The sequence below is a fragment of the Hypanus sabinus genome, chromosome 12 (genome assembly GCF_030144855.1).
Source record: "Hypanus sabinus isolate sHypSab1 chromosome 12, sHypSab1.hap1, whole genome shotgun sequence".
NCBI lineage: Eukaryota > Metazoa > Chordata > Chondrichthyes > Myliobatiformes > Dasyatidae > Hypanus > Hypanus sabinus.
Genome location: NC_082717.1, coordinates 101,649,297 through 101,666,712, shown reverse-complemented (window position 1 = coordinate 101,666,712; position 17,416 = coordinate 101,649,297). Strand labels below are relative to the sequence as shown.

At 42.2% G+C, this 17,416-nt stretch overlaps 1 protein-coding gene across 9 annotated transcripts in view; it reads left to right on the top strand.

Annotated features, from left to right (window-relative positions):
* Positions 1-17,416, top strand: part of serac1 (serine active site containing 1) — a 69,803-nt gene that overhangs the window by 19,444 nt on the left and 32,943 nt on the right. For 5 of the 9 annotated variants that reach the window (XM_059986572.1, XM_059986569.1, XM_059986573.1 and 2 more), the window contains exons 4-8: positions 5,594-5,683; positions 7,113-7,244; positions 8,607-8,725; positions 12,725-12,853; positions 14,076-14,189. In XM_059986572.1, the coding sequence (XP_059842555.1) occupies positions 5,594-5,683; positions 7,113-7,244; positions 8,607-8,725; positions 12,725-12,853; positions 14,076-14,189 (584 nt within the window). Of the gene's footprint in view, positions 1-5,593; positions 5,688-7,096; positions 7,245-8,606; positions 8,726-12,724; positions 12,854-14,075; positions 14,190-17,416 lie in introns of those variants that run through there. The other 4 variants (XM_059986574.1, XM_059986575.1, XM_059986576.1 and 1 more) reach the window with 4 other exon arrangements.

The window sequence follows — 17,416 nt, the reverse complement described above, 5'->3', positions numbered from 1 at the left end:
CGCTCAAAACCTACCTTTTAAAAATAGTGTTGCCCTTCCATCAAGATATTTTATCACAGTAGGATCTGAATCATCCGGTAAGCTGGGCAGCACAACCTTTACAACTCCTCAAACAATGTAAACCATAAGACATGGAAGCAGAAATAGGCCATTCAGCCCTTCGAGTCTGTTCCGCCATTCCATCATGGCTGATTCTGGATCCTACTCAACCCCACACACCTGCCTGTGATGCCCTGACCAATCAGGAAACTATACCTTAAATATACTTGGCCTCCACTGCATTCTGTGGCAGAGGATTCCACAGATTCACTATTCTCTGGCTTAAAAAAATGCCTCCTTACCTCTATTCAAAAAGGTCATCCCTCAATTTTGAGGCTGTGCCCTCTAGTTCTGGACACTCCCACCATAAGAAGCATCTTCTCCACATCCACCCTGTCTAGTCCTTTCAATATTCGGTAGGTTTCAATGAGATCCCCCTGCATTCTTCTAAGTTCTAATGAGTACAGGCCCAAAGCTGCCAAACACTCCTCATATGTTAACCTCTTCATTCCCAGAATCATCCATATGAGCCTCCTCTGGTCTCTGTCCAATGACAACACATCCTTTTTGAGATATGGGGCCCGAAATTGTTGAGAATGCTCCAAGTGCAGCCTGACTAGTGTCTTATAAAGGCTCAGCATTATCTCCTTGCTTTGATATTCTATTCCCTTGAAATAAATGCCAACATTGCACTTGCCTTCTGTAAATTTACGTTGTGGGGAGTTGTGCAAAGTTCCTCTGCACCTCTGATGTATGAACCTTCTCCCCATTTAGATAATAGTCCGCACTTTTGTTCCTTTTTCCAGAAAGCATTGTTGTACATGTCCTGAAGCTGTATTCCATCTGCCACTTCTTTGCTCATTTTTCCAATTTGTCTAAGTCCTGCTGCAATTGCATTGCTTTCTCAGCACTACCTGCCTCTCCATCAATTTTCATATCATTCCCAAACTTTGCCACAAAGCGATGTAAAAACAATGTGGAAGTATCGGTCCCAATACTGACCCCTCAGGAACACCACTAGTCATTGGCAATCAAACAGAAAAGACCCTTTTTATTCCCACTTGCTGCCTCCTGCCTATCTATCCATGCCAGAATCTTTCCTGTAATCCCATAGGATTTTATCTTGTTAAGCAGCCTCATGTGTGGCACCTTATCAAATGCCTTCTGAAAATCCAACTAAGTGGTATCCACTGCCTCTCCTTTGTCCACCCTGCTTGTTACTTCCTTGAAGAACTCTAACAAATTTCTCAGGCAAGATTTCCCTTCACAGAAACCATGCTGACTTTCACTTATTTTATCATTAGTCTCCAAGTACCCCGAATCCTCATCCTTAATAATAGACTCCAGCACTTTCCCAAGCACTGAGGTTAGGCTAACTGGCCGATAATTTCCTCTCTGTTGCCCTCCTCCCTTCTTAAAGAGTGCAGTGGCATTTGCAATCTTCCAGTCCTCCAGGGCCATGCCAGAATGAAGTGATTCTTGAAAGATCACAACCAATGCATCCGTTATCTCTTCAGCAACCTCTCTCAGGACTCTGGGATGTAGTCCATCTGGTTCAAGTGACTTATCCACCTTAAGACCTTTGAGTTTGCCTTGCACTTTTTCCTTTACTAATAGCAATTGTACTCACTCCTGCTCTCTGATGCTCACGGACTTCTGGCACACTGCTAGCATCTTCCACAATGAAGACAGATGCAAAGTACCTATTAAGTTCATCTGCCATTTCTTTATCCCCCATTACTTCCTCACCACCATCATTTTCCAATGGTCCAATATCAACTCTCACCCCACCTCCCTTTTACTCTTGGTGTAACTGAAAAAACTTCTAGTATCCTGCTTTATATTACTGGCTAGTTTGCCTCATATTTCATCACTTCCCTTCTTGCAGCTTTTTTTAGTTGCCTTTGTTGGATTTTAAAAGCTTCCCAATCATCCAACTTCCCACTCACTTTGCTACCTTATATGCCCTTTCCTTGGCTTTTATTTAGTCCTTAACTTCCCCTGTCAGCCACGGTTGCCTACCCCTGGCATTTGAGAACTTCTTCCTCTCTGGGACATATCTATCCTGTGCCTTGTGAACTAATCCCAGAAACTTCAGCTATCTCTGCTGTGCCGTCTTCTCCAATCCACCTGGGCATGCTCCTCTTTCATGCCCCTGCAATTCCCTTTATTCCATTGCAGTACTGATCCGTGCTTTTCCGTTTCTCACAAACCACCAGGAGACGCAGAAGATTCTTCAAGAAATTTTAAGCTTTAATTTTCAAACCAAAGCTGAGACAATCACTGAGCAAGTCACTGATTGCCTGCCGATCATTGTGCATAGCATTTTTTATAGCAATCTTCTTAATCGCATTAACATATCCAATCATTCTATAGCTGTATATCACCTATACATTAACTAATCAATTGCTCTTGACTAGCTCTTAATTCGCCACCATTATTTCTTTCCAGTTCACATCTTAGGCCTCATTCCTGGCCACAGTTGTTTCTCAGTCAGCCTCCCTTAGCCTCCCTCAACATTCCATTGCCTGTTCGTATCATCCTGTCTGCCACCGTTATCTCTTCATAAGCCATTCTATTGTATAATATATAGAGTACATTTCAGCTAAGCACATTTCTGCTAATGAGACACAGGTGTTCTTAAATGCCATAGTATTTCTGCTAATAATACACAGATATTCTTAAATGCCATAGTATATACCTAAGAATACAATGTATCTGGTAAATGAATAAATGCATTGTAAATACTCAGTAGTCGTGGTTATATAGAATGCTGCTAATGCATAATATATTTTCCAATAATACATGTGACATGCTTCTCCCTCTGAAATTGGAGTATGAATTCAATCATATTATGATCACTGATTCCTAAGGGTATCTTTACATTAAGCTCTCTAATAGGATATGTGTTATTACACAGCCAATCTAAAATAGCCTTTTCCCAAATAGGCTCAAGCACAAGCTACTAAAAAGCCATCTCATAAACATTCAACAAATTTCTTCTCTTGTGATCGAACACCAATCTGATTTTTCCATTCCCCTTGCATATTGAAGTCCCCCCATCACAATTGTGACATTGCAGCGGTGTGCTAAAATTACGACACAGAGTCAGTAACTGCAGTCGCAGATAAAGCTTTATTCGAAATCCTCAGCCTCACTTTTAAGCCTCCCTCAACCTGCAGAGGCTCCAAAGCTCTGTGCTCGCAAACCCCCGTAGGCTATCTCCCTTAGCCGGAAAGCTGGCTAATTGTGAGCCGGTTCGGATGTGCCAGGAAATGGGTCGCCACAACATTACTCTTATTACATGCCTTTTCCAGATCCCTTTGCAATCAACACCCCACACCTTGGCTACTATTTGGAGGACTATAAATGTTTCCTATAATTTTTTTTACATTTGCTGTTCAACTCCACCCACAAAGATTTGACATTCTCTGACCTTATGTCTATTCTTTCTAAAGGTCTCTTACCAAGAGAGTCACCCCACTGTCTATGCCTTCCTGCCTGTCCTTTCAATACAGAATGTATCATTTGATGTTGAGCTCCCAGCTATGACCTTCTTTCAGCCACAACTCAGTGATGCCCACAACGTCACACTGACCAATCTCTAATTGTACCATGAGTTTGTCCACTTTATTCTGACTGCTATGCCCTTTTTAATACAGCACCTTCAGTCCTGCATTCTTTGCCCTTTTGAATGTTGCCTCTGTTACAATTTAACTCTTTACTCTGTCTTCATTTGTACCATTACATTGTCCTTCCTTACATTCGTGTTACACCCATCATCTACTTGTAAACCTGCTGGTTCCTGGTTCCCAACCCACTGCCATAAAGCAATACAGAATGACATACAGGAAAACTTGGGCCACACTCAGACATTAGCTGCTTTGCATTAGGTTAGTTGCGACATAAGATGCCAAGTAATGATGATCTATAAGAAACAGTCTGTTCCCCTTGCCGTACAATTGTGGGACCATTACTGCTCTGTCTCACGATGTTCTACGCCTATGTGCAAAACAGGATGACTAGAGTGAAGGTAGGACTGATCAGGGATGAAAGGAAACAAGCCTGGAGTCACAGTAGGCAGGGAAATACTTTGCTTCAGTGTTCACCAGCGAGGATAGCGGAAAACAGGCTACGATAAGATGGCGGTGTGCTTGGTCTCCAGGTCTAACAGATGCTGCAGATGATTGCCTTAAATCATTTTCATGTGTTCGCAAGACCCTATTAGACATTGGTCATGCTAAATACTGGGAAGTCTGGTTCATTAGTGCGACTGAAGGCAGGGGAGCTGCATGGCTCGGTTGATGCATGAACCAGGTCCTCCTGTCACAAGCGGAGGAGGCATCGGTTCTGGGTACCGTGTTGAGTTGGGGGCTGGCCTGTGCAGGCTGGATCTCCCGTCACCAGCATGAAGAACATAGGATCCTGAGGTCCATGTCCATAGATTCTTCAAAATTGCCATGGAAGTTGATAGGGTGGTTAAGAAGTTGTCTGGTGTGTTGGTCTTCATTGTTGGGGGACAAGAGCCAGGAGGTAAAATTACAACTCCATAAAGCTCTGGTTAGACCAAACAGAGGGATTCTGGGGCTCACATCAATAGATCCCTCAAAGTTGCCTTGCAAGTTGATACAGTGATTAAGAAGGTGTACAGTGTGTTGGCTCTCATTAGTCAGAGGACTTGAGTTCAAGAGCTACTAGGTAATGTTGTAGCTCTGGTTAGGTCACACTTGGAGTATTGTGTTCAGTTCTGGTCACTTCACTATAGGAAGGATGCAGGAGTTTAGGGAGGGTGCAGCGGAGATTTACCAGGATGCTGTCTGGACTAGAGAGCAGGTCTGGTGTAGTTGGGTTGAGCAATTCCAGATTGAGGGCCTGTATTGTGTAGTAGTGTTCTATCTTCTTGCCTTGTTTAGCAGCCTCGTGTGGCATCTTGTCAAAGTCCTTCTGACCATCCACGGAGTCTCCTTTGTCTATCCTGCCTGTTATTTCCTCAAACAATTTAACAATTTCAACGGATCTTTCAGGCAAGATTTCCCTTAAGGAAGTCATGCTGACTTTTGGCCTATTTCATCAGGCCTCAGGCACCTGCATAAGCAATTTCACCTCTCAACTTGCAATTATACATGCAGATAGTTAACGCCTGATGGTGGCCAGAGCTTCATGTCTCATGTTATACACTCAGATACATCAAATGAACTACAGCAAGCAAAATAGAGAGTGTTTGGTATACTCAATAGGTCAGGCAGCATCTGTAGAGAGTGAAACAGTCAAGGTTTTTGTCAGTATAACTTTTTTTTTCAATAAGATGTTCTTGGAAAGTGGCTGTTGCAGAAAAGGTTAGGATTTATTCCTTAAATTTATCTTTTAAAAAAAAGAGGTGGAGAAATCCCTGAGATAACAATAGATGAGCAAGGATGTATGGAAGACTGGGAGGATAATTCGGAGAGGATTTGTCTTTGGATGTTTCCAGCCCCTTTTCTCAGTGCTTCCTATGTTTCGCCATTGAGTGTCCTTTTTCAAAAATCAGCTGACGGTTTGTTTCATTATATTTCAGAATTTACAAGAAACCTGCGAAAGGAACTGCACAGGGCAGTTAAGAGACTAATCCAAGCAACGGCTGGTATTTTTTCCTTATCACTGGATGGTCAGTAAGTCTTAGTATTTTTCTTGCTTTTTGGATTATGTTTTAGCATTAGAACTTTTCCTTTAGAATCCACGTTGCTGTGGTGAATATGTGGTTGCTGTACAAGGATGTGTTATCATACCCAGCACAGCCCCCACTTGTCCCATTTAGCCTGTCTCAGTGCGGCGATCCTTAGGACCCAGCGGAGGTTGGGAGCCACCGCCCGCAGTGTTTCTGTTCCATTGACAGGAAGCGATCAGGATTGAAAATAAAGTGGAAATAATAAAGCGTTTGGAAAGAGGTGAAATGCCATCGGTCATTCGAAAAACGTTAGGCTACAGTCAGTTAATGATCTTAACAATTTTAAAGTGAGAATAATGGAGCATGTGAAATACCCTGCCCCAATGAAAGCTACAATTATTACTAAGCAACGCAGCGGTTTAATTATTGGAATACATACGTTTCTTAAGTGTTTTATATGCATAGAAAGGTAAAATATATAATATATACTAACCTGGGGACTGCCTGTATATGGGAGGATGTGCGTAGTTTATCGTGGATCGGGATCGAAAAAAGAATTGCAAGTTCTCTTACTAAGTAGGTTTGAACAGGTACATCTGGTATTATTTAGTGTCAGTCAGTCAAACATTTGTCTTAGTATATAGTATATATTTTACCTTTCTATGCATATAAAACACTTAAGAAACGTATGTTTCAGCGCTGGGCTCGGGAACAGAAGTTCCTGATTTCGATCCAGTGACAGACCGCTTCCGAGCTCGCTCTCCCTCCGTGTCTGGTTGATGTGGAGGATCAAAAAACCCAAAACCCCAAAACCCAATAATTAAACCACTGCGTTGCTTAGTAATAATTGTAGCTTTCATTGGGGCAGGGCCTTTCTCACTTTATCCTTTAAAATTGTTCCGATCATTGACTGACTGTAGCCTAACGCTTTTCCAATGACCGATGGCGTTTCACCTCTTTCCGATCGCTTTATTACTTCCACTATATTTTCAATCATGATCATGATTATTTTCATGAACAGAAACACTGCACATTCGGAGGTCTGATGCCGGGTCCTAATGTCCACCGCACTGAGACAGGTTAAATAAGGTCCGCTAGGCCCTAAGGTCCACCACATTAAGACAGGTTGAATAAGGGACTTGAACATCCATGTTTTTTGGAATCCACGAGGGGTCCTGGAACCAATCCCTCGCAGATAAGGAGGGCTGACTGTACCTTGGCATGGTGATATGATTCATTGCACTGTAGCAATCTGATGTTGGTGTTGCACATTCTATCATTAATGTTATCCATTGTTAATTTGTTTTGATAGTTAATTTTTTCTCAGTAATTGTTTTCATAAGTACACAAATTGCAGTGGGTAGACATGTTCCATATTTATATTTTAAAGTATATAAATCACAGTTGTCACAGTTCTTGTGTTTTACAGAGAACTACATGAAACTAGATGTGGAAGACCAAGAGTCTGATTTGTGGCTGCTTCTAAAACGGACCCGATCTACGTTAAAAGCTGTCCGAGTGCAAGCAATCCAGGCCCTGGCAAAGAAATATCGCTGGCATGGTAGAGCATTGAGCACATGTTCATAGTTACTGATCAGTGGATAAAAAAATCAGAGTTTAACAATCAATGTACCCTTTTATTTAAATGTTTTAAAATGTTCACATCCTCGTGTTTCTTACTTTAAACAGTCCAGGTTTTTCATGGTTCAGAAAAACTGGCAGCTAAAGGAGGGGAGAGGGCAGCAAGGGCTGATACTTGAAAGGAAGGTCAAAGTAAATTTTCTTATCAAAGTGTGTTTCTGTCCCCATAGACAGTACTGCCCTGAGATTCATTTTCTTTCAGGCATTTGCAGGAATATAAAGAAATGCAATAAAATTTATGAAAAACTTATGTAAACAAAGACTAACAAACAACCAACATGCAAAAGAAGCCAAGTTGTGCAAATAAAAAATACATAAATAATGCCGAGACCATGAGCTGTAGAGTCTTTGAAAATGAGTGTAGGTTGTGGAATCAGTTCAGTGCCGGGGTGAGTGAAGTTATCCACGCTGGTTCAGGAGCCTGATGTGTGGAATCAGTTCAGAGTTGAGGTGAGTGAAGTTATCCACGGTGGTTCAGGAGCCTGATGTGTGGAATCAGTTCAGAGTTGAGGTGAGTGAAGTTATCCACGGTGGTTCAGGAGCCTGATGTGTGGAATCAGTTCAGTGTTGTGGTGAGTGAAGTTATCCACGGTGGTTCAGAAGCCTGATGGGTGGAAGGTAATAACTTCTCCTAAACCTGGTGGTGTGGGACCTACCTTCTTCCCGATGCTAGTTGCAAGAAGAGGGCAGGGTCTGGATGGTGGATGTCCGTGCTGATTGATGCTGCCTTCTGTGGCTATGCTCAATGGTCGGCAGGGTTTTGCCTGTGATGGATCAGTTGTCATTCACTCGGCAATGCTAGGGATAAGAAGAGTTCATTTGTGAGAGCTGAGGTTGTTCATAGAGGCAGCAATCAAATGGAGGAGATCCAGTTTGAGGAAATTTGCAGCAATGGGTACAGTTAGAGGAGTCAGCAAGCAAAGGGCACAGATTTTGGATTAATGTCTGAAAGAAAGTGCTGGGGAGTGATATTTTTCACACTGTACTTTGGATGGTTATTATTGGCAGTTTGCCGGAAAGGGTAGTGTGAGCAGGATATATCCCAAATAGGAAAATTTGCTAGACCATGTAGAAAGAAGTTCTTCCAAAGGCTCACCTGAATGCCCTCCTATGCTGTTTGATTCCTAATAACAGGTGATTCCTTGCACAGAAAAGCTTTGTGATTTGCTCTGCTCTATAAATGGTCACTGTTTAACTGTAAAAGTTCAGTCTGTGGTGAATAATGAAATGCCAACACTCCAAGTGTTACTGTTAATCCTGGGTAAATGTTCTTCTTTTACAGATTATCAGTACAGAACTGTGGCCCAGGCTTGTGATCAGAAAACTTGCATAGGGCTAGCCAGATCTAAAGACATTGATCTACGCTTCTTTTTACGCCCTCCTTTACCAAAGTCAATTGAGGTTGGTAAATGTCTTAACATACTTTTGAAATACTTTGCATGTTACTGCTTATTCACTGTTAGTTACACTGATGGTGAAGTTGTGGTCCCATTGAGCATTACCAGCCAAACAGGACAACTTAGCAGAAGCAGCACCATATCTGGACTAGAGGCAGTTTCAGAAAAGCTGCTTTAGATCAACAACACTGTTCTGGTATAAGTGCATCTGACAATTCTTGTTATAAAAGATTGTTTGAGTTTGTTGGTACTCATGCAAGCTTTCCTTTTCCAGGATGTTGATGCTTCCAGATAGGTGATAGTTGTGACAGGATAGTCAATAGCTTTATTGTTATATTCAATCCAGTCGGGTGATTTATTTTTTCTGGAATGATCTCTTCATATCAGCATCTACTTCTGAAGATTTTGCTTTTGGATTTCTATAATTGATATTCCTCAGTCAATAGAAGATTAAGGCAACAGTTTGATGAGTTTGTTAATATTTGCTCTTCAAAAAGATTTGTATGAACTGAAACAAACTGAACTTGGGAAAAAATCTGTTATTCTTCCATAATAAAAGCACAATACACTGGAAACACACAGCAAGTCCGGCAGCAACTCAAAACAATTTTTTTTCAGAATTATTTTTTGTGTGATTATTTAACACTGTCTGATATGTGTTGTGTGTGTGTGACTGTCAGTACTGTGTTTTGCACCTTGGCCCCAGAGGAACGCTGTTTCTTTTGGTTGTATTCATGGGTATTCCTGTATTGTTGAATGATAATTGAACTTGAACTGGGAAACTTTGCCATGGTGTGGTGCAGAAATGGAGGTGTGGATGTTAGAATCATGCAGTTACTCTGTGGGTGTCCATTTCCACACTGGTAATATCACCTGACCTGGAAACTCCAATCCATGCCTTTGTTTCTGCCAGACTTCATTCTTCTAGCGCATTCCTGGTTGGCTTTCCTTATTCTATGCTTATTTGAAGCATCTTGTCTTTGTTTTGTTAAAGGTTGCATTAACTGAGCTGATTTAGCCTTTAACCTTGCTCCATCACTGCCTTTGCACATTACACAACAGAATGCCCTGCATAAAGGAGTTGTCAGGTCTTACTCCATCCTCTAAAGCAAGATAAACTTAGTATAGGGACAACACAAATTACGAAATTTAAATAGGTTCCTCCAACTTGGTTAGGATTTAGTCTTCTGACATAATTTTCAGAATCAAGTTTAATATCACCGGCATATGTCATGAAATTTGTTGTTTTGCGGCGACTGTGTGTGTGTCTGTGTCTGTGTGTGGTGTGTGTGTGTGTGTGTACATAAAAAGGGAAAAGAAAAATTTCTGAGGTTGTGTTCATGGGTCTATTGTCCATTCAGAAACTGGCAGAGGGTTAGAGGCTGTTCCTGGAATGTTGGGTGATTCAGGGTAATACCTTTGCCATTAATTTCTTTAAATAATTTTCCTTTTTAATTAATCTTAAAAAAGCCACGTCAAAATGCTCGGTGTGGGTAATCAGTGTATATATTTCCTATCAACAATCTGCTGTCAAAGTTTCTCCGAGTGGTGTACCTGTTAGGGAGGCAGTCTGGTGTGCTTGCTCTGTGTTGAGCATTGCTTCAGTATCTTTATCTGTAATCAACAGCCTTAAAATGATTTACCCTGAGGCCCTCTTCATCATAAGCTGGTGACTTCAACCAGGCCGCTTCAAGAGTGTTACAAAATACCGCCAGTACGTCTCTGTCCACCCAGGGGCCCTTGACCACAGCTGCACAGCTCATCGAACCAACCCCACATACACACTGATAAATCAGACCACCAGCCTGTGCTGTCTACAAACAGAAACTAAAACGTGAGGATATAGTTTAGAAAGTCAATCAGTGTTGGTGTGAGCAAACAGATGAGCTTAGATGTGACTCTTTTGACTCAACAGACCGGTCCATATTTAAAGACTCAGCACCCAGCCTAAAGGAATCATGACTTTACCAGCAAGTTTGTAGAGGACTGTGCCCTAAAGAAGTCAATCCAGATGCTCCCAAACTAGAAATCATGGATGAACCAGGAGATCAGAACCAGGTTTATTATCTCTATCTTACATGATGCGAAGTGTGTTGTATTTTTGTTCAAAGTAATAAAATTACAATAAATTATAAATAAAAGCTGCAAAAAGTAGGAATAATAGGGACTGTTCAGAAATCTGATGATGGGGGAGGGTAAAAGCTGTTTCTGAATCACTGAGTGTGGATCTTCAGGCTCTGCTTCCTCTCAGATGGTGGCAACGAGAAGTCCGCTTGTCTCAGATGGTGAAGAGTCCTTGATGGATGCTGCCCTGAGGCACTGCACCTTGAAGATGTCCTCTGTGGGGAGGATTGTGCTTGTGATGGAGCTGGCACCCCAGCCCTCTGTAGCCTCTTGGGATCCAGTGCATTGGAGCTCTGTGATGCCACTGTTCAGAATTTTGTCTAACACATATCTATAGAAGCTTGCAAGAACCTTTGATGTACAAAACCTTCTCAAACTTTTAAAGAAGTAGGGCCACTGGCATGTTTTATTTGTGATTGTATCAACGTGTTGTAGCCAGGATAGATCCTCGGTGGTGCTGGAAGCCAGGAACCTGAATTTGCTCACCCTTCCCACCACCGAACTCTCAATGAGGACTGGTGCATATTATCCTAACTTCGCCTTCCTGAAGTCCACAATCGGTTCCTTGGTCCCACTCGTTACTGAAGTCCGTGACTGTGGGATTCAAATCAAGGTACAACCTTTGTAAAGCTATCAGATGAATAGGTTTCCTTAGAGCGATTCATATCAGTCTGTGGGGGTATTTGCGGATATTTTAACCTCTTTTAACAGAGTCACTGAAGTAGCGAGTGAAACGTCGACATCTTTCAGTGTGCATCCGTTTGAAAACTGCAAGTCTCGTCGGGAGTGAGCCAATAGAAAGAAAGAAGGTTTAACTGGAGTGGCCATTGTGAGAGTGGGGATGTGTTTGGCAACTGTCTCCTGTCCTCACAAAGTGGCGTGGTGTCCCAAATAAATGAAGGGAATCTGGTCTATTTTCTCGATTAGTTTTTATTCTTTAAGAGTTGTCCCAAATAAGCAGCTGCCCTGATTAACTGTTGACCCAATTAACCAGAACCCACTGTATATGGTAATATACTTTGATACTAATTTTACTTTGAACTACCATCGCACATGTCTTTGGGATCTGGAAGGAAACTGAAGCATCCAAGGAAATGCAGACAGGCGTAGGGGGAGTATGGAAACTTCACACGTTACCAGTAGTCAAGAATGTGGGAGCTACAAGGTTGAGTTTGTTGTCGTATGCACGGGTGTGATAATGAGCCTAGTTACAGCTGTATTACAGGCAGATAGCATCAAATAATCAGTATATTGTAAATTATAGAGAGTTTTTACAAGAAAAGACACAATTAGAACAAAAAAGACCAAAGGCTATTTTAGTGCAAAGTGATTGAAGTGTTGCTATACTGGCATTGGAATTGGAGTTGTGCTGGTGGTTGAAGGGAAGTAGCTGATCTCAAACTTGGTGGATCTGGTACTCCAGGCCTCAGTGTCTCCTGTGTGATGATGGGCTTGGGTAGTGGGGATCCTTGATTATATTGCCTTCTTGAGGGAGCATTTCCTGTTGATACTTTCAATGGTGGGAAGCTATGTTCCCATGATGTGTTGGACTGAGTCCACTATTCTCTGCAGCTTCTTGCGTTTTTGCACATTTGAAGTGCTGTACCAGACCGTGATGCAACCAGTCAGGATACTTCTAACAGTACACCTGTAGAAATGTGTTAGTGTTCAGAGACAAGCTGAACCTCCTAAGAAAGTGAAGTTGCTGGTGCGCTGTCCTTCTGATTGTCACTGTGCTTCCCGTGTTACTGTGTTGTCCAGATGATCAAAATGAACATGTGGGTAAGATGTGTAAATAAAACATTAAAGAGGTGAAGACAAGTAGAAAGCTAAGAAAATGTTTCTGTATTTAGACTTCTGTTCGGTTTCTATATTGTAGGATTCGTACATCGAAGATGAACTAAGAAACCTGCTGGCATCCCTGCCCCAGGCTGAAGTGGATCAGTGTGTGCAATACTTCACTTCACTGGCTTTACGGGAGAGCAATCAGGCTCTGTCAGCACAAAGGGTAAGCCCGAATTATCCAGTCCCACGTTGTCATCTAGAAAGTAAGGGCCAATATCTGAAAGTCAAGATGTAGAGTTGGTTTGAGCAGGACTAAGAAATGAGCGTCATCTGCAGTGCGGTAGCCTGAACTGTCAATGTCTTCTCAGGCAAAGTAAGTCAGGATATTGTGGGTAGTTCAGTTCTCATGGGAAGCTTAATCGTCACATGAAGAATAAAGCAACTTTGTAGTAACATCTAGGCAAGCAAATTTATGGAATCCATTCAAAGTAATTTCCCAGATTATTAGGTTGAAAAGCTAACGAGGTTACGGGCTTTAGTTTTACATGTTATATATAATGACAAGGTTAAGTAATAATTAACAGTCTTGTGGTAGGGGGTGAAAATTATAATACTGTCTGGTTTACTTAAATATGGAACTAGGGTCTCTGGCTTAGGGAAATAAAAATAATAGCTTTAAATATGAAGGGCTAAGATTGTCTGAGAAATGTGGCTAGAAATTACACAGAAGCTCAAGATTTCAAACGCTGGAAAGCTGAAGATACTGACAGAAATACTCAACGGATAAGGAATCTGTGGAAAGTGAATAAGAGTTAATATTTCAGGACCATGAGTTGCTTTTTAAATGGTAGTGAGTTAAAAATAATGCAGGTCTGCAGTGATACAGAGGGTGCAGTGGAATTGGAAACAGAACGAGATGGGAAGGTCTCTGTGTGGGTGGAGACTGGGAGAAATGTTAGCAGCCTACCGGCATCTACAGTGATTTTGCTTTTGCACATCTCGTTCAATCAACAGCCACCTTTTCCCTGCTGGGCTCCATTATTTGGTCCTCTGTCGCTATCCCACCGACTGTGTCACAAATCAGTCATCGATTGCAAATAGTTGGCAGAGAAATTGGCAGTTGTGCTGTCTGTGCTCTTTACCAGTTGTCCCTCAGTGTTATTCACTTGTTCAATGTTTATGACTTTTCTTCCTCTTGAAATCACTATTTCACAATTCTTTTTAAGTGTATCCATCTTTCAAAGCTTTAATAAGCAGATCATGCTGAGAATGACATTGTGTTTTGTCTATAACTCCCTTCGCTTTTATTTCCAGCCGAAAGCTGTACATAGATCTGACTACCATACAGCAATATTTGACAATACAACATCATCATAAATTCCTCTGAATGTTTAGGCTGCTGTGAAAAGCCATTGCTTACTTTGCATTATTGCATTATGTTCTAGGGTGGCCTGTGGTGCTTTGGAGGAAATGGCCTACCTTATGCACAGAGTCTAAGCACTGTCCCAAGTGAGAAGGTTGAATCGTTTTGTCTGCAAGCTCTAGCTAAACATTCTGAGGTAAAGTCTTAGTTCATCCAGTGAAATCTCTGAACCAATTCTGCGGTTGTGTGTCCAGTTTTGCCCTCCTTATTATCTAAGAGGTGGTATGGACTTGGTACTGTTTTATAAGACATTGGTCAGACTGCACTTGGAGTAATGTGAGCAGTTTTGGGCCCCTTACCTAAGAAAAGATGGGCTAGCATTGGAGAGGATGTTCCCCAGGAATGGAAGGGTATGAGGAGCGAGTTACAAGATTTTTTTATGTGTGCTGAAGACTTTGGCACAAAGTCTGTACATGAGTAGAGACTGGGTCAGCGAGGCCGTTAGTTTAGAAGAATGAGAGAAGAACTTGTTGAGACGTACCTTGACAAGACTTGACAAGTCAGATGCAGTGGACATGCAGCGGACAAGTCAGATACAGTGAGTATGTTATCCTTAGCTGAAGAGACTAGAACCAGGGACCACAGTCTCAGCAAATGGGCTTCTTCACTTTGTAGGTGGTGAATCTGTGGATTTCTCTGCCACAGAAATTTGTACTGAAGTATAAATCTAGTAAAGATGGCACTGAAACGTGGCAATGCTTCGCATGCAGCTCCACTGGGAATCATCAAATATTCCTGCTTAGGACTACTGCAGCTGAAATCCAAACTCACAGCTGTGGTACTTCAGTAAGCAACATAGCTTTTAGATGTTAAAACAAATCTATCAATACCCAAAATTGACAAACCCTGCAGAATGTCTTCTAAGAAAATGGAAACAGTGACAGTGCATCAGTCCACAGGTACGATTAAAATGTAGAGGCCTTGGACCACCGTACCTGAATACCTTGCTGGTGAACGTACAGTCTGTGGAAAATAAAACTGAAGACCTCAGGGCAGGATTGCTGTACTGGAGGGACATCGTGCACTGCTATGTAGTTTGCTTCACTGAAACATGACTCAGCTCTGCCATCTCGGATACCCAATGGCTTTGTTGTAAAAATGGTTCAGTTGAGTCTTCTAAAGGTAGAGGGGGAAGTATGCTTCACAGATGTTGCACAGATGTGATGATTCCATCTCAGTCCTGGAAGATCCAGTGATCAAATGTCATCCATTTTATCTGCTGAGGGAGTTTTCCACCATCGTCATGGTAGCGGTGCACATTCCAACTCAAGCCAACGTTACGCAGGCATCGGAGGAGCTGAGCACTGTGATCAGCAGGCATGAAACAATCCGCCATGAATCCTTAAAGGTCATGTGGGGGGTCTCAATGAGGCCAATCTGAAGAAGTCTTTGAACAGCTACCACCATCATACTTAATATTGCATTGTGCAACTGGATTCTCGATTTCCTCACTTTGCAGACCCCAGTCAGTTCAGATTGGCAACAACATCTCCTCCACGATCTCCATCAGCACAGGTGCACCACAAGGCACAAGGCTTAGCCCCCCTGATCTACTCACTTCACACTTACGACTCTTGCGGGCATACTCGATACGTCCACATTGTGCGTGGGGGAGGGGGTTTTGATGTTTGATGATTTTTTTTGAGCAGGTTGGTTTCCTGGTGGGTCTTTTGTTTAATGACTGCCTGTGGGGAAGACGAATTTCAAGGTTGTATACTGCGTACATACTGTACTTAGATAATCAATGTACTTTGATTCTATTATAATTCTATTATAGCTTATTTATTTATTATTATTTCCTTTTGTATTTGTGCTTTGTTGTCTTTTGCACTCTGGTTGAATGTCCAAGCTGGTGTGGTATTATAAATACAAAAGGAAATAATAATAAATAAATAAGCTATGAATATTGAGAACGTGAGGTGAAGAGTCCTTGAAGATGAGTCCATAAGTTGTGCAAACATTTCTATGATGGGCAATTGAAGTGGAGTGAAGTTATTCCCTTTGGTTCAAGAGCCAGATGGTTGAGGGGTAATAACTTTTGCAGAACCTGAGGCTCCTGCACCTTCTTCCTGATGACAGCAGCAAGAAGAGAGCATGTCCTGGCTGGTGGGAGTCTCTGACGATGGATGCTGCTTTCTTGCGACAATGCTCTTTGTTGACATACTCAATGATGCGGAGAGCTTTACTCATGACAAACTGCACCATATCCACTGTTTTTTGAAGGATTTTTCATTCAAGGGCATTGATATTTTCAAACCAGGCTGCGATGCAGCTGTCAATGTACCCTCCACTACACATCCATAGATGTCATACTGAACCGTCGCAAACTCCTAAGGAAGTAGAGGTACTGCTGTGCTTTCTTAATAATTGCCCTTTTGTGCTGGGTCCTGGAGGTCCTGCGAAATGATAACGCCCAAGAATTTATAGTTGCTGGCCCTCTGCACCTCTGATGAGGACTGGCTCATGGACCTCTGGTTTTCTCCTCCTCAGATCAATAATCAACTCCTTGATCTTGCTGACAGTGAGTGAGACACCATTTAGCCAGATTTTCAAACTTCCTCCTGTATGTTGATTCATCACCACCTTTGATTCTGCTGACAGCAGTGCTGTTGTCAGCAAACTTAAATGTGGCGTTGGAGCTGTGCTTAGCTTCACAGTCATAAGTGTAAAATGAGCAGAGCAGGGGGCTGAGCCTTGTGCCTTGTGATGAACCTGTGCTGATGGAGATTGTGGAGGAGATGTTGTTGCCAATCTGAACTGACTGGGGTCTACAAGTGAGGAAATCGAGAATCCAGTTGCACATGCAATATTAAGGCCAATGTCTTGGAGCTTATTACAAACGAGGAAATCTGCAGATGCTGGAAATCAAAGTAACACACACAAAATGCTGGAGGAACTCAACAGGCCAGGCAGCATCTGTAGAGGAAAGTACAGTCGATGTTTCGGTCCTGCCAAAGGGTCTCGGCCTGAAACGTCGACTGTGCTTTTTTGCATAGATACTGCCAGGACTGCTGAGTTCCTCCAGCGTTTTGTGTGTGTTGTCTTGAAGCTCGTTGATTAGTTTTGAGGGGATGATAGTATTGATAGAGCTGTAGTCAATGAAGAGCATCCTGATATATACATCTTCACTGTCCAGATGTTCCAGTGTTGAGTGAAGGGCTATTGAAATGAAACTTTTAAAAGTTGCTAATGTACCTACCTCAAGTACTATTTCTGGCAATTCATCCAAAATACACAGCACCCTTTGTGTGAAGAAGCTGCCCTGACATCCCTTGGAAATCTCATGTCTCTGATCTTAAACTTCTGCCCTCTCGTTTTTAGTGCCCATCCCTGGGCACTTTCAACCTGTCTGTGCCCCTCATG